The sequence below is a fragment of the Plecotus auritus genome (assembly GCF_963455305.1).
Source record: "Plecotus auritus genome assembly, chromosome: 2".
NCBI classification, from domain to species: domain Eukaryota; kingdom Metazoa; phylum Chordata; class Mammalia; order Chiroptera; family Vespertilionidae; genus Plecotus; species Plecotus auritus.
In genome coordinates, this window is record NC_137771.1 from 107,578,962 (window position 1) to 107,593,778 (window position 14,817).

General features: G+C 41.2%; 1 protein-coding gene across 4 annotated transcripts in view; it reads left to right on the top strand.

Annotated features, from left to right (window-relative positions):
• The window catches only part of PLS1 (plastin 1), a 217,858-nt gene that overhangs the window by 113,642 nt on the left and 89,399 nt on the right, over window positions 1–14,817 (top strand). For all 4 annotated transcript variants that reach the window (XM_080657190.1, XM_080657189.1, XM_080657187.1 and 1 more), the window contains one exon: window positions 13,118–13,199. In XM_080657190.1, coding sequence (XP_080513316.1) covers window positions 13,118–13,199 — 82 coding nt within the window. The remainder of the gene's footprint in view (window positions 1–13,117; window positions 13,200–14,817) is intronic.

Sequence of the window (14,817 nt, forward strand, 5' to 3'; positions counted from 1 at the left end):
AATGATGTTGATTCTACCAATCCATGAACACAGTATATTCTTCCATTTGTTTATGTCTTCTGCTATCTCATTTTCAGCATCCTGTAATTTTCTGAGTATAGGTCCTTTACCTTCTCGGTTAAGTTTTTTCCTGGTATCTTAACTTTTTTGTTGCAATGGTAAATGGGATTTTTTTTTTTTTTTTTTTTTTTTTTTTTTTTTTTTTTTTTTTAGTTTCTCGTTCTGTGAGTTCATTATCTTTATAAATAAAAAAGCTAAGCGACCGGCCAACTGTACAACTGGTAGCTATGAAGCGCACTGACCACCAGGGGCCAGACGCTCAATGCAGGAGCTGCCGAGCTGCGGTGACCTGGCAGCAGCGGTTCTTGAGTGATGCACCCCAGAACCAGAGAAGAGGGAGCCCGATTCCGGGGTGCATCACCCGAGAACTGCCCTCTTGCAATCCGGGATCCCTCAGGGGATGTCGCAGAGCTGGTTCTGGGCCTTCGGATGAGGCCCAGATCACTGCAGGCCAGGCTGAGGTATCTCACCTGCTGGAAGGACCCTGCTCACTCAGCAGACGCCCTTTGAGACACGGCACTGCTGCAGGTGTGACCAGCTGGGGAGGGACCGTGGGAGGTTGGCTCCAGGGCATGACTGGCCCATCTCATCCAGTCCCTCCCAGCCAGCCACGTCCTAATTAATTTCCTGTCAATGTGCAAAAATCCATGTACTGGGCTCTAAGTGGTGTATAAAAAAGCCATAGATTTCTGGGTGTTAATTTTGTATCCTGCTACATTGCCAAATTCATTTATTCTAGTAATTTTTGATGGAGTCTTTATGGTTTTCTATGTACAATATCATGTCATCTGCGAATAATGACAATTTTACTTTTTCTTTTCCAATTTGGATGCTTTTTATTTCTTCTTCTTGTCTGATCACTGTGTCTAGCACTTCCAGTACTGTGTCGAACAGGAATGGTGAAAGTGGGCATCCCTGTCTTGTTCCTGTTCTTAGAAGAAATGGTTTTAGTTTTTGCCCTTTGAGTATGATGTTGACTGTAGGTTTGTCTTATAAGGCTTTTATTATGTTGAAGTATGGTCCCTCTATTCCCACTTTGCTGAGAGTTTTTTTCTTTAATTTCTTTATTGGTTAAGATATTACATATGTGTCCTTATTCCCCCATTACCCCCCACCTCCCATTCATGACCCCACCCCCCTGTTGTCTGTGTCCATTGATTAGGCTTACATGCATGCATATAAGTCCTTTGGTTGATCTCTCTCCCTTACCCCCACCCTCCCCTACCTTCCCTGAGGTTTGACGTTCTGATTGATGTTTCTTTGTCTCTGGATCTATTTTTGTTCATCAGTTTATGTTGTTCATTATATTCCACAAATGAGTGAGATCATGTGATATTTATCTTTTTCTGCCTGGCTTATTTCACTTAGCATAATGCTCTCCATCTCCATCCATGGTGTTGCCAATGGTAAGAACTCCTTCTTTTTTACCGCAGTGTAGTATTCCATTGTGTAGATGTACCACAGTTTTTTAATCCACTCATCTGCTGATGGGCACTTAGGCTGTTTCCAAATCTTAGTTATGGTGAATTGTGCTGCTATGAACATAGGGGTGCACATATCCTTTCTGATTCGTGTTTCTAGTTTCTTAGGATATATTCCTAGAAGTGGGATCACTGGGTCAAATGGGAGTTCCATTTTTAGTTTTTTGAGGAAACGGAAACTCCATACTATTCTCCACAGTGGCTGCACCAGTCTGCATTCCCACCAGCAGTGCACGAATGTTCCTTTTTCTCCGCATCCTCGCCAGCACTTGTCATTTGTTGATTTGTTGATAATAGCCATTCTGACAGGTGTGAGATTGTACTGCATTGTTGTTTTGATTTGCATCTCTCTGATGATTAGTGACTTTGAGCAGGTTTTCATATGTCTCTTGGCCTTCCTTCTGTCTTCTTTCGAAAAGTGTCTATTTAGATCAGTTGCCCATTTTTTTTTATTGGGTTGTTTATCTTCTTTTTGTTAAGCTGCATGAGTTCCCTGTAAATGTTGGAGATTAAACCCTTATTGTTGATATCATTGGCAAATATGTTGTCCCATGCAGTGGGCTTTCTTGTTGTTTTGTTGATGGTTTCTTTTGGTGTGCAAAAGCTTTTTATTTTGATGTAGTCCCATTTGTTTATTTTCTCTTTAGTTTCCATTGCCCTAGAAGCAGTAGCAGTGAAGACATTGCTTTGGCATATGTCAGAGATTTTTCTGCCTGTGGATTCCTCTAGTATTTTTATGGTTTCCTGTCATATGTTTAAGTCCTTGATCCATTTTGCGTTTATTTTTGTGTATGGTGTAAGTTGGTGTTCTAGTTTCATTTTTTTTTTTTTTTTGCATGTATCCAGTTTTCCCAACACCATTTATTGAAGAGACTGTCTTGGTTCCATTGTATGTTCAGGCCTCCTTTGTCAAATATTAATGGAGCATAGTGATTTGGGTCGATTTCTGGGTTCTCTATTCTATTCCATTGATCTATATGTCTGTTCTTGTGCCAATACCAGGCAGTTTTGAGAACAGTGGCTTTGTAATACAGCTTGATATCTGGTATTGAGATCCCACCTACTTTGTTCTTCTTTCTCAGGATTGCTGTAGCTATTTGGGGTCTTTTGCTGAGAGTTTTTATTAAGAAAGGGTGTTGGATTTTGTCAAATGCTTTTTCTGAATCAATTGATAAGATTATGTGATTTTTGTCTCTCAATTTGTTTATGTGATGTATCACATTTATTGATTTGTGGATATTTTACCATCCTTGCATCCCTGGAATAAATCCCACTTGGTCATGGTGTATGACCTTTCTAAAGTAATGCTGGAACTGATTTGCTAGAATTTTGTTGAGGATTTTAGCATCTATATTCATCAGGGATATTGGCCTGCAAATCTCTTTCTTTGTAGTGTCTTTATATGGTTTTGGGATTAGGGCAATGCTGGCTTCATAGAAAGAACTTGAAAGTGTGCCTTCCTTTTGAATTTTTTGGAATAGTCTGAGAAGAATAGGTTTTAGTTCTTCTTTGAATGTTTGATAAAACTCCCCTGTGAAGCCATCCATGGCTTTTGTTTGCTGGAAATTTATTATTACTGTTTCAATTTCATCAGTAGTTATCTTCCTGATAGAGTTTTCGAAGCTTGTATTTTTCTAGGAATATGTCCATTACATCAAAGTTTGTTGGAGTAGAGTTATTCATAGTATTTTTTAAAAATACGTTATTGATTTTTAAAAAAATAAATCTTTGTTATTCAGATTATTATAATTGTTCCTCTGTTTTCCCCCCCAAAGCTACCCTCCACCCGGTTCCCACCCCATCCCATGACCTTACCCGCACCCCAGTGTCCTCATCCATAGGTTTATGATTTTTGTCCAGTCTCTTCCCGCACCTCCATGCCCCTTTTCCCCCGAGAATTGTCAGTCCACTCCCTTTCTATGCTCCTGATTCTATTATATTCACCAGTTTATTTTGTTCATCAGATTTTTTATTCACTTGATTTTTAGATTCACTTATTGATATGTATTTGTTGTTCATAATTTTTATCTTTACCTTTTTCTTCTTCTTCCTCTTCTTAAAGAATACCTTTCAGCATTTCATATAATACTGGTTTGGCGGTGATGAACTCCTTTAGCTTTTTCTTATCTGTGAAGCTCTTTATCTGACCTTCAATTCTGAATGATAGCTTTGCTGGGTAGAGTAATCTTGGTTGTAGGTTCTTGCTATTCATCACTTTGAATATTTCTTGCCACTCCCTTCTGGCCCCCATAGTTTCTGTTGAGAAATCAGCTGATAATCATATGGGTGCTCCCTTGTAGGTAACTAACTGTTTTTCTCTTGCTGCTTTTAATATTCTCTCTTTGTTTTTTGCTCTTGGCATTTTAATTATGATGTGTCTTGGTGTGGTCCTCTTTGGGTTCCTTTTGTTTGGGGTTCTGTGGGCTTCCTGGACTTGTAAGTCTATTTCTTTCACCAGGTGGGGGAAGTTATCTGTCATTATTTCTTTAAATAGGTTTTCAATATCTTGCTCTCTCTCTTCTTCTGGCACCCCATAATTCATATATTGGTACACTTGAAGTTGTCCCAGAGGCTCCTTACACTATCTTCATATTTTTGGGTTCTTTTTTCTTTTTGCTTTTCCAGTTGGGTGTTTTTTGCTTCTTTGTATTTCAAATCTTTGACTTGATTCTTGGGATCCTCTAGTCTGCTGTTGGATCTCTGTATATTATTCTTCATTTCAGTCAGTGTATGCTTAATTTCTAGTTGGTCCTTTTTCATATCCTCAAGGGTCTCACTAAATTTATCAGCAGTTTCTAGAAGATTCTTGACAAACCTTATAACTGTGGTTTTGAACTCTATATCCAGTAGCTTGCTTTCCTCCATTTCTTTCATTTGTGACCTATTTCTTTGTCTCTGCATTTTGGCTGCTTCCCTGTGTTGATAGAGTGGCTTTGTGTGTTAGGTGTCCTATAGGGCCGAGTGGCTCAGCCTCCCCAATTACCTGAGGTGGACACGTTTGGTGTACCCCTTTGTGGGCTGTGTGCTCAGTCTTCTTGTAGTTAAGTCTTGATTGTTGTTGGTATCACTGGGAGGAATTGACCTCCAGGCCAATTGGCCATGAGAATCAGCTGTGTCTACGATGAGAGAACTTCTGTGCTGGAGACAGCCTTATGGGGCAAGACTTGCTTCAGTGGGGCTTTTGTGCTCACTGAGTCTGCCCCCTGAATGTGTCCCTTATGTATCTGAGGAGTTGTAATCTGGATGGTCCCACTCTGACCACTGGGAGATTCCAGGAGGTGCAAATTTAGCCTCTGCCTGAGGCCACCCAGCAGGAGCTATGGAGAGATCTGTGGATTCCTCTTCTTTGTTTGGGTTTTGGAGGTGCCCAGATGAGGGCCAGCTGTGAAGCAATGCAAGCTGCTGTGGGGCCTTGGGCCTTCTTTTGGATGTTCTGGGTCTCTCTGACTCAGCTGCAGTTTGTAAGGTAAGTTTAGATTTCAAAAAACCAGGTCATTCATATGCAAAAGCCTCTGCACACAGCTTGGGTGGGGCGGGGTCTCAGGGCCGAGAAAACAGCAATGGCTGACCTTCAGCCCTGCCCTAAGAGGCCCCTGGGTCTCAGTGTCCCTCAGTAATCGCTGCAAGCACCTCTGAGAGAAAGCTGCCCTCGAGTTCCGCCCGATGCCAGACAGTCCAGTTTCTCCCCATGTGAGTCTGGGACCCCAGAGTCTTGCCTGGAACTGGAGTTCAGAGCAGTCAGGAGCTTGTGTCTCCCTCCTAATTGAAAAAGACAGCCATGATCTCAGTTGCTAGCCCCTTTCCGTGCACACCTCCGTACCTCTGTACTTTACTTCCGCACCTCCTCTGAGTCTCAGTGTGCTTTTCTCTTTCCTTCTAGTTGTAGAATTTCCACTCATCCAGCCTTCCTGTGGTTCTGGATGATGTCTATTTTGTCTTTTAGTTGTAGTTTTGAAGTTGTTGTGCGAGGCAGCAATTTCCGGTGTTTACCTATGCTGCCATCTTGGTTCTTCCCTATTTTATTGATTTTTTACAGAGAGGAAGGGAGAGGGATAGAGAGTTAGAAACATTGATGAGAGAGAAACATCGATCAGCTGCCTCCTGCACACCTCCCACTAGGGATGTGCCTGCAACCAAGGTTGTGCCCTTGACTGGAATCAAACCTGGGACCTTTCAGTCCGAAGGTTGACAATCTATCCACTAAGCCAAACTGCTTATGGCAGTATTTTTTTTTTTTTTTTTTTTTTTTACAATCCCTTGTATGTCTGTGGGGTAGTTGTTACTTTACCTCTTTCATTTCTGATTTTGTTCATTTGGGTCCTCTCTCTTTGCCTCTTTGTGAGCCTGGCTAGAGGTTCATTAATCTTGTTTATCCTTTCAGAGAACCAGCTCTTAGTTTCCTTGATCTTTTTGTATGTTTTTTTTTTTTTTGTCTCTATGTCATTTATTTCTGCTCTGATCTTTATTATTTCCTTCCTTCTGTTTATTCTGGGCTTTTCTTGTTGCTCTCTAATTCTTTAGGTTGCAAGGTTAGATTATTTATTACCATTTTTTCTTGTTTTTTGAGTTAGGCCTGTAGAGCCATGAACTTCCCTTTCAGGACTGCTTTCATTGTGTCCCTTAGATTTTGGACTGTTGTGTTTTCATTATCATTCGTTTTCAGGATGTTTTTTATTTCTTCTTTGATCTCTTTGGTAACCCAATCATTGTATAATAGCATGCTATTCAGCCTCCAGGTGTTTAAACTTTTTTATTGTTTTTATTGTAGTTGATTTCTAATAGTATGCAGTTGTGGTCTGAGAAGATGCTTGATATGATTTCAATCTTCTTGAATTTGGAGATACTTTGCTTGTGACCTAATATGTGGTCTGGCTTTGAAAATGTCCCAGGTGCACTTGATCAGAATGTATATTCCATGGCTTTGGGGTGAAATGTTCTGAAGATGTCAATTAAGTCCATCTGATGTAGTGAGTCATTTAGGATTGCTGTTTCTTCGCTGATTTTTTTGTCCAGAGGATTTATCCATTGATGTCAGTGGGGTATTAAAGTCCCCTAATATACTTATATTGTTGTCGATCTCTCCCTTGATTTCTTCCAGAAGTTTTTTATGTACTTGGGTGCCCCTGTATTGGGTGCATATATGTTTACCAGAGTCATATCTTCTTGTTGTATTGATCCCTTTAGTATTATGAAGTAGCCTTTCTTTTCTCTTGTTATGGCCTTCACTTAGAGGTCTATTTTGTCAAATATAAGTACTGCTGCCCCAGCTTTTTTTTTCATTTTTATTTGCCTGAAAAATATTTTTCCATCCCTTCACTCTCAGTCTGTGTTGTGAGGTGGATCTCCTGCAGACAGCATATACTAGGTATACCGGTTATCAATGCAGATTTTTTTCAATAGATGGAGTTACACATATATTGACATATATGTGATTTTATATGTATGCTATTTTGTTGTATTGACAACCAGCTTCAAAACTTTATATGTCAAATTTTCTGAAGGGGTTAACATCATAGATATTTTTAGGCTTAAAAATGTGGAATTTCATGTCCCTCCCTCACCAAAAAAAAAAAAAGAGCATTTGCAGAAAGTTTTAATTCATAACTTTATTTTGAAGAAAAGTGCTGCTGAATACTTCAGGAAGCTTATGGTGAACATACTCCATCTCAAGATACTTGTGAACGCTGGTTTAAATGCTTTAAAAGTGATGATTTCGATGTGAAAGACAAAGAACGTCCAAGTCAACCAAAAAAGTTTGAAGACCAACAATTACAAGCATTATTGGATAAAGATGTGTGTCAAACTCAAAAACAACTTGCAGAAAGATTAACCATTGCTCAGCAAACAATTTCCAATTGTTTACAAGCAGTGGGAAAGATTTTAAAGGAAGGAAAATGGGTGCCACATCAACTGAACGAAAGACAAATGGAAAACCGAAAAGTCATCAGTAAAATTTTGCTTCAAGGGCATGAAAGAAAGTCTTTTTTACATCGAATTGTGACTGGTGATGAAAAGTGGATTTATTTTGAGAATCCCAAACGCACAAAATCATGGGTTGATCCAAGTCAACCATCAACATTGACTGCAAGGCCAAATCGCTTCGGAAAGAAGACAATGCTCTGCGTTTGGTGGGATCAGGAAGGTGTGGTGTATTATGAGCTTCTAAAACCAGTTGAAACACTTAATACTGATCGCTACCAACAGCAAATAATTAATTTGAACCACGCTTTGATTGTGAAATGACCAGAGTGGGCCAGAAGACACGGCAAAGTAATTTTGCTTCATGATGACACACCATCACACACTTAAAAACAAATTAAAGACACATTAAAAGATCTTGCCTGGGAAGTATTAACCCACCCACTGTATTCGCCAGACCTTGCTCCTTTAGATTACCACTTGTTCTGATTGATGGCACATGCACTTTCTGATGGCACATGCACTTTCTGAGCAGCACAAAACGTACAAAGAAGTGAAAAATTGTGTCTCTGAATTGTTTGACTCAAAACAAGAAAAGTTCTATTGGGACAGTATCCACAAATTACCTGAAAGATGGGGAAATGTGTAGCTAGTGATGGACATTACTTTGAATAAAGCACTTTTGATGTTTCTCTTAAAATTATTGTATTTTCTTTAATTACAAAATCCACATTATTAACTGGTACACCTGGTAAATGGGTCATTTTTTCTTATTCATTCAGCCACTCAATGTCTTTTGATTGGAGCATTCAGTCCATTTACATTCAAGGTTATTATTGATAGTTACTTGTTTGTAGCCATTTTTATTTTTTGTGTTTTTTTTCTTCCCTTTTTATTTCTTCTTTTTACAACAGTCCCTTTACCATTTCTTGCATTGCTGCCTTGGTAGTGATAAACTCCCTTAGCATTTTTTGTCTGTGAAGCTCCTGATTTCCCCTTCAATTTTGATTGATAGTCCTGATGGGTAGAGTATTCTTGGATTCAGTCATTTGCTTTGCATCACTTTATATACTTCCTTCCATCCCTTTTTACCCTGATGTGTTTCAGTTGAGAAGTCATTTGATAATCTAATTGGAAATCCTTTGTAGGTAACTCTTTGTCTCTCTTGTAGCCTTTAAGATTCTCTCTTTGTCATTAACGTTTGTCATTATATTTACGATGTGTCTTGGTGTGGGTCTTTTTGGGTTCTTCTTGTTTGGGACTCTGTGCTTGTGTGACTTTCTTTTTCCCCAAATCAGGGAAGTTTTCTGACATTATTTCTTCAAGTAGGTTTTCTAAGCCTTGCTCTTCTTGTTGCCGTTCTTGCACCCCTATTATACATATGTTGCTTCGTTTCATGTTGTCCCAAAGCTCCCTTAGGCTCTCCTCCTGCCTTTTAATATTTTTCTTCAATTGTAGTTCAGATTGGATGTGTTTTGCTGTCCTGTCTTCTAATTCACTAATTCGGCCCTCTGCTTCTTCTAGTCCAGTGGCCGCCAACCTTTTGGACTTCATGGACCACCAATGGTCTGTGGACCATCTGTTGGTGACTGCTGCTCCAAAGGTTTCCTAAAACCAGCAGTTGCCAAGCTTTAGACCTCACGGACCACTAGTGGTTTGTGGACCACTGGTTGGCAATTGCTGTTCTAGTCTGCTATTGAAACCTGCCATAGTGTTTTTTAGTGTTGCTATATCACTCTTTTTTGCCTCTTGATTCTTACATAAGTTGTTGATTTTCTCATCTATCCTGTTTATGAGCTGTATGACCATTAATTTGAATTCTTTTTCTGACAAATTGCATGCCTCTGTTCCATTTAGTTCCTTTTCTTGTGATTTTCCCCTTTTTATTTCCTTTGAGGGTTGTTTCTTTGTCTCCCAATTTTTGCTCTCACTGAAGGATCTAGTCATGTAGTTGCACTGGGCCTGTGACTGCCACAACGGGCTTGGCGGTGGGTCACTTGTTCACCAGGTCTAGGGTCGATGTGTTTGGTTTGGCAGTGATTCACGTGGTTGCGGCTCCTGGGGTTGCTGCGTGAGCATTTGGGGTTGCTGTGTACGGCTTGGCTGCTCATGCTTGTTTGCAGAACCCAGGGTTGCTGTGTCAGGCTTGGCAGTGGCTAGTGTTGTTGTGGTGTCCAGGGTTGCTGCGTAAGGCTTGGCTGTTTGTATGTGGTCATGGAACCTGGAGTTGCTGTGTAAGGTTTGGCTGTTTGCACAAGGATGGGGAACCTGGGGTTGCTGCATAAGGCTTGGATTGCTGTGTAAGGCTTGATTGTTCGTGCACAGTCACAGAGTCTGGGGTTGCTACATAAGACTTGGCTGTTTGCATGCCAAGATGGAGTGTCCAGGGTTGCTGCATAAAGTTTGGCTTTTTGTATGTGGTCGCAGCGTCTGGGGCTAAAGCATCTGGCCAGCGGGAGAGGAGCATGCTCCAGAACTCACAGGAGCCTGCAGCCATGGAGGCTGTAGTCTTGGTGATCATGGGTCCACAGCTGAGGCAGCAGGTCCCTGACCAGAGTGGCTGTAGGGTCCTGGGTGGTGTTCAAGGGACCCCTGGCTGGACTCCCAGTCACAGCAGCTCTCCCATTCAAGATGGCACAGCCTCTGAAGCAGAGCTGGCTGCCCCAGGAGAGATTGCAGTGGTAGCAGAGGCTGCCTGGCTAGGGGACTTTGTCTGCCAGCCCCCAAAAGTCCTGTGGAATCTAACTGTCCCTCACTCTCATACACACCCCTTTCACTCACTCACTTACTCACTCACTCACTCACTCACTCACTCACTCACTCACTCACTCTCTCTCCCTCACTGCTATCCTGCCAGCCATCTTCTTCCTTCTGGATTTATTTTTAGGACATTACATATAACATATACTGTGACTGGATGAAGGAGAGTCCCACTGTCCCTACCTACTATCCAGTGAAACAACCCAAGGGAATGGGTTTAGCAGAATCAGCAGGGAAGGAAGACCCTGATGAGTTTGACTCTCATCTGGCAAGTCGAAGACATGGGAAAGGTTTATGAGTGGGAGCCCCTTGTGGGCCACAACCCTCTCCCCTCAGGGAGTGGGGGGAAGGGACAGGGACAGGTGGGGAGTTTGAATGGGGCACTACACCTGTCAAATGGTAATTCAGGTGTCCTAAGTTGAGCTCAGGGAGGACAGAAACCTCCCATGGAGCAGAAAGGCAAAAGCTCTCTTGATCTTGATTTTCTTTTTAAATTCTTTATTGTTTAAATTATTACATATGTCTCCTTTTCCCCCATTGATATCTCCCCCTTGATCTTGATTTTCAATAGGAATACAGACCTTAAAAGCAGGGCCTCATGTTTTAAAAAGAAAAAAACAAAGTAAAAATATATACTGTGACCTTGACCTACAATTCTGGTCTCTTCCTCTGACCTTTAGAGGAAATTCCTATTATGAATTGAAAGGACATTTTCCAAAATACATTCTAAAATATAGAGATAAAATTTGTTAATTTATTTTAAAATTTTTAAATTATAGAAGTTTTAGAAAGACCAAGTCTCTGGCTCCTTTCTCAGTATTTTAATGATAGTATCTATAATAATAAAAGCGTAATATGCTAATTAGACTGGACAGCCAAACAACCTTCCAGACGAACTTCTGGACAACCTTTTGGATGAAGCCAGGCCTGTGAGGGCCAAGCCCCTTGCACAAATTTTGTGCATGGGGCCTCTAGGCTAAGTGACTGACCATATATATGTCTGTCCGACCATTTGACTGACCGGCCAGCCAATACATATGACATGCACTGGCAATCCTATATAATAAAGAGGTAATATGCATTGACCATCACTCCAACACACAAAATGGCCTCCCCCATATGGACACAAGATGGCCTCCACAAGATGGCCAGCAGGGGAGGGAAGTTGTGGGAGATCAGGCCAGCAGGGAAGAGCAGTGGTGGGCGATCAGGCCAGCAGGAGAGGGCAGTTGGGAGGGACCATGCCTGCAGGGAGGGCAGTTGGAGGGAACCAGGCCAGCAGGGGAGGGCAGTTTTGGGGAACCAGGCCTGAAGGGGAGGGCAGTTGTGGGGGACCCAGAACATCAGGGGAGGGCAGTTGGGGGGATCAGACCTGCAGGGGAGGGCAGATGGGGGTGACCAGGCCAGCAGGGGAGGGCAGTTAGAGGCAACCAGGCCTGCAGGGGAGGGTATTGGGGGGGACCAGGCCTACAAGGGAGGGCAGTTGGGGGGGACCAGGCCTTCAGGGAGGGCAGTTGGGGGCAACCAGGCCAGCAGGGGAGGGAAGTTGGGGGCAATCGGACCGGCAGGGGAGCAGTTAGGTGTCAATCAGGCTGGCAAGGGAGTGGTTAGGGGGTGAACAGGCTGGCAGGCAGAAGCACTTAGGGGCAATCAGGCAAGCAGGCAGGCAGGCAGGTGAGCTGTTGGGAGCCAGCAGTCCTGGATTGTGAGAGGGCAGTTGGATATCCCTTAAGGGGTCCCAGATTGGAGAGGGTGCAGGCTAGGCTGAGGGACACACACCCCCATATGAATTTTGTGCACTGGGCCTCTAGTTTAAAAATAAACGTTTACTCGTGCATGTGCGATCCATATAAAGCTCTCGCTGGCACCAGTCGCAAACGTGTGTTTCGATCTGTCATTGTTGATTGTGAATTTGGTTGTTTTTGTTGACATTCTGATGCTGAAATAAAGCGGTGTCATCGACAGAATATGTCTGAAGACCAACTATTGGCACAACTGTCCCTATCTGACATTAGCCTCACATTTAAATTAATTTGAAGACAGTTTCCCATGATGCCAGCATTTGCAATGACTATTAATAAATCACAAGGACAAACTCAAGACAGAGTAATAATATTCCTACCTGAACCCGTTTTTGAACATGGTCAGTTATATGTTGCTTTCTCTCGAGTTCGAAGAGCGTGATGTTAAAATTAAAGTTGTAAATACTTCATCACAAGGGAAATTAGTCAAGCACTCTGAAAGTGTTTTTACTCTTAATGTGGTATACAGGGAGATATTAGAATAAATTTAATCAATTTATCAGTCATTGTTTTTATCAATGTTTTTATATCATGTTTTTGTTGTTTTTATATTATGTCTGTTGTTGTTATTGTTTATTTATTAATCAATTTATATATTATTTTTATATACATTTTACTAATTTTCTTTCATCTCTGACACTTCTATTATAGAAAAAGGGCGAATAGCGATATTAAAATATTTCTTGTAATTAATTTCCTTTCAATGTGCACAAATCCGTGCACTGCTCCACTAGTTTTAACATAATTGATTTTGCTTTATGAAATGGCTTCTCAAGCATATTTTTTGTTTACAATGCTATATGTTGACAATCAGTAAGTAAAATCAAAACAAGACTCATAAAGGAAATGCAGGACTGTTTTGAAAAGTTAGGAGGAAATGCTAAGATTACTATTGAGTGAATGATGTATTTGTTTTAAGTTAGAGAATATTTTTTAGATCTTTAAAGTTAAGTCCCTGACATGAATTCAGTATAATATTGTAAAGAAATAGATTATTTTTAGTTTTTGAACCTTAACTATTTTTATCTGCTTGCAAAAATGAACTAAAAACATTTCTGGGAATCTTACACTAAATTATTCCCATTTTATCTTTAGCAAAATGATCAACTTATCTGAACCAGATACAATTGATGAAAGAGCCATTAATAAGAAAAAGCTCACACCTTTCACTGTTTCTGTAAGTATTTATACTATAAAATGTAAAATGGAAGGCTTTTCTTTTTTTAATATATTTTTATTGATTTCAGAGAGGGAGAGAGAGATAGAAACATCAATGATGACAGAGAATTACTGACTGGCTGCCTCCCACTGGGGATCAAGCCCACAACCTGGGCATGTGCCCTTGACCAGAATTGAACCCAGGACCCTTCAATCTGCAGGCCAATGCTCTATCCACTGAGCCAAACTGGTAAGGCTGGAAGGCCTTTCTTTAAAAAAAAAAAAAATTTATTGATTTCAGAGAGGAAGGGAGAGAGAGAGAGAGAGAAACATCAATGATGAGAGAGAATCATTGACCGGCTGCCTCATGCATGGGCCCTACTTGGAATCAAGCCCACAACCTGAGCATGTGCCCTTGACTGGAATCGAACCTGGGACCTTTCAGTCCACAGGCTGACACTTTATCCACTGAGCCAAACCAGCTAGGGCTGGAAGGCCTTTCTTAATGGATGTTTGGGCCCAAGTAAAACCTATGATTTAACATAATTTCAGTTTCATATAAAAACTAGGTTTTTATTAAATAAAAATTTAGCTGTATTTTGTAATCAATGGAGTTAACTTCTTTATTTAATATAATAGTATTCAAGTTATATTATTATAATTATTGTTCTTTTTATTAATGAATATTTGCTGGGTGCCAGTGTTTTTATTGGTTGGTTGGAGGGAAAAAGTACATAGTTTAACCATTTCACAAAATTTTTAACTATTTTTAAAAAATATATTTTTACTAGAGGCCTGTTGCACGAAGATTCATGCAATAGGTCTTCCTTCCCCTGGATGCCAGCACTGGTTTTCCTCCAGCACCCGGGACCCAGGCCTTTGCTCTGGCTGCCTCCTTCCATCTTTGCTCCGGTGGAGCCTTCAGTGTTTGGAGCCTTCAGTCTTCTCCGCTCTGGCCAGAATGCCATTCCTGTAGCTCCCTCCGCCCCCTACCATCCCCCTCATAGCAGGCATCCCGCCCTGCTCAGCCGCTCCATGCCTGCATATGCAAATTAACTGTCATCTTTGTTGGATTAATTTGCATACTAACTCCTGATTGGCTGGCGGGCATCACAGAGCTATGGTTAATTTGCATATTTTTCTTTTATTCTTGTAGATTGATTTTAGAGAGGAAGGGAGAGGGAGATAGAAACATCAATGATGAGAGAGAATCACTGATTGGCTGCCTCTTACATCCCCTACACTCAGGGATCGAGCCTGCAAGTTGATGCTCAACCACTGAGTTATGCCAGCTGGGCTTTAGCTATTCTTTTTGTACTAAACTGTTATGTAGTCAGCTTGCCCATTCACATATTGTTAAAGTTCAGAAATTTATAGTTACCACACTTTTCCATCAAAATGTCTAGATCAGTGGGTGGATATCAATATTTACCAAGTACTAACTAGGTACTAGTCACTCTTCTAAACATACTACATGAATTATCCCTTTGACTCCTCCCCGCAGCCTTAAAATAAGATACTATGTTTTTAAAGAGGATGAGACTGTGTCACTGAGAGGGTTCACAGTGTCCAAGTCAGCGTGTGGTCCCAATGGTCTGGCTCCAGAACCTAGCCTTTTCATCCCAGTGCCATACTGC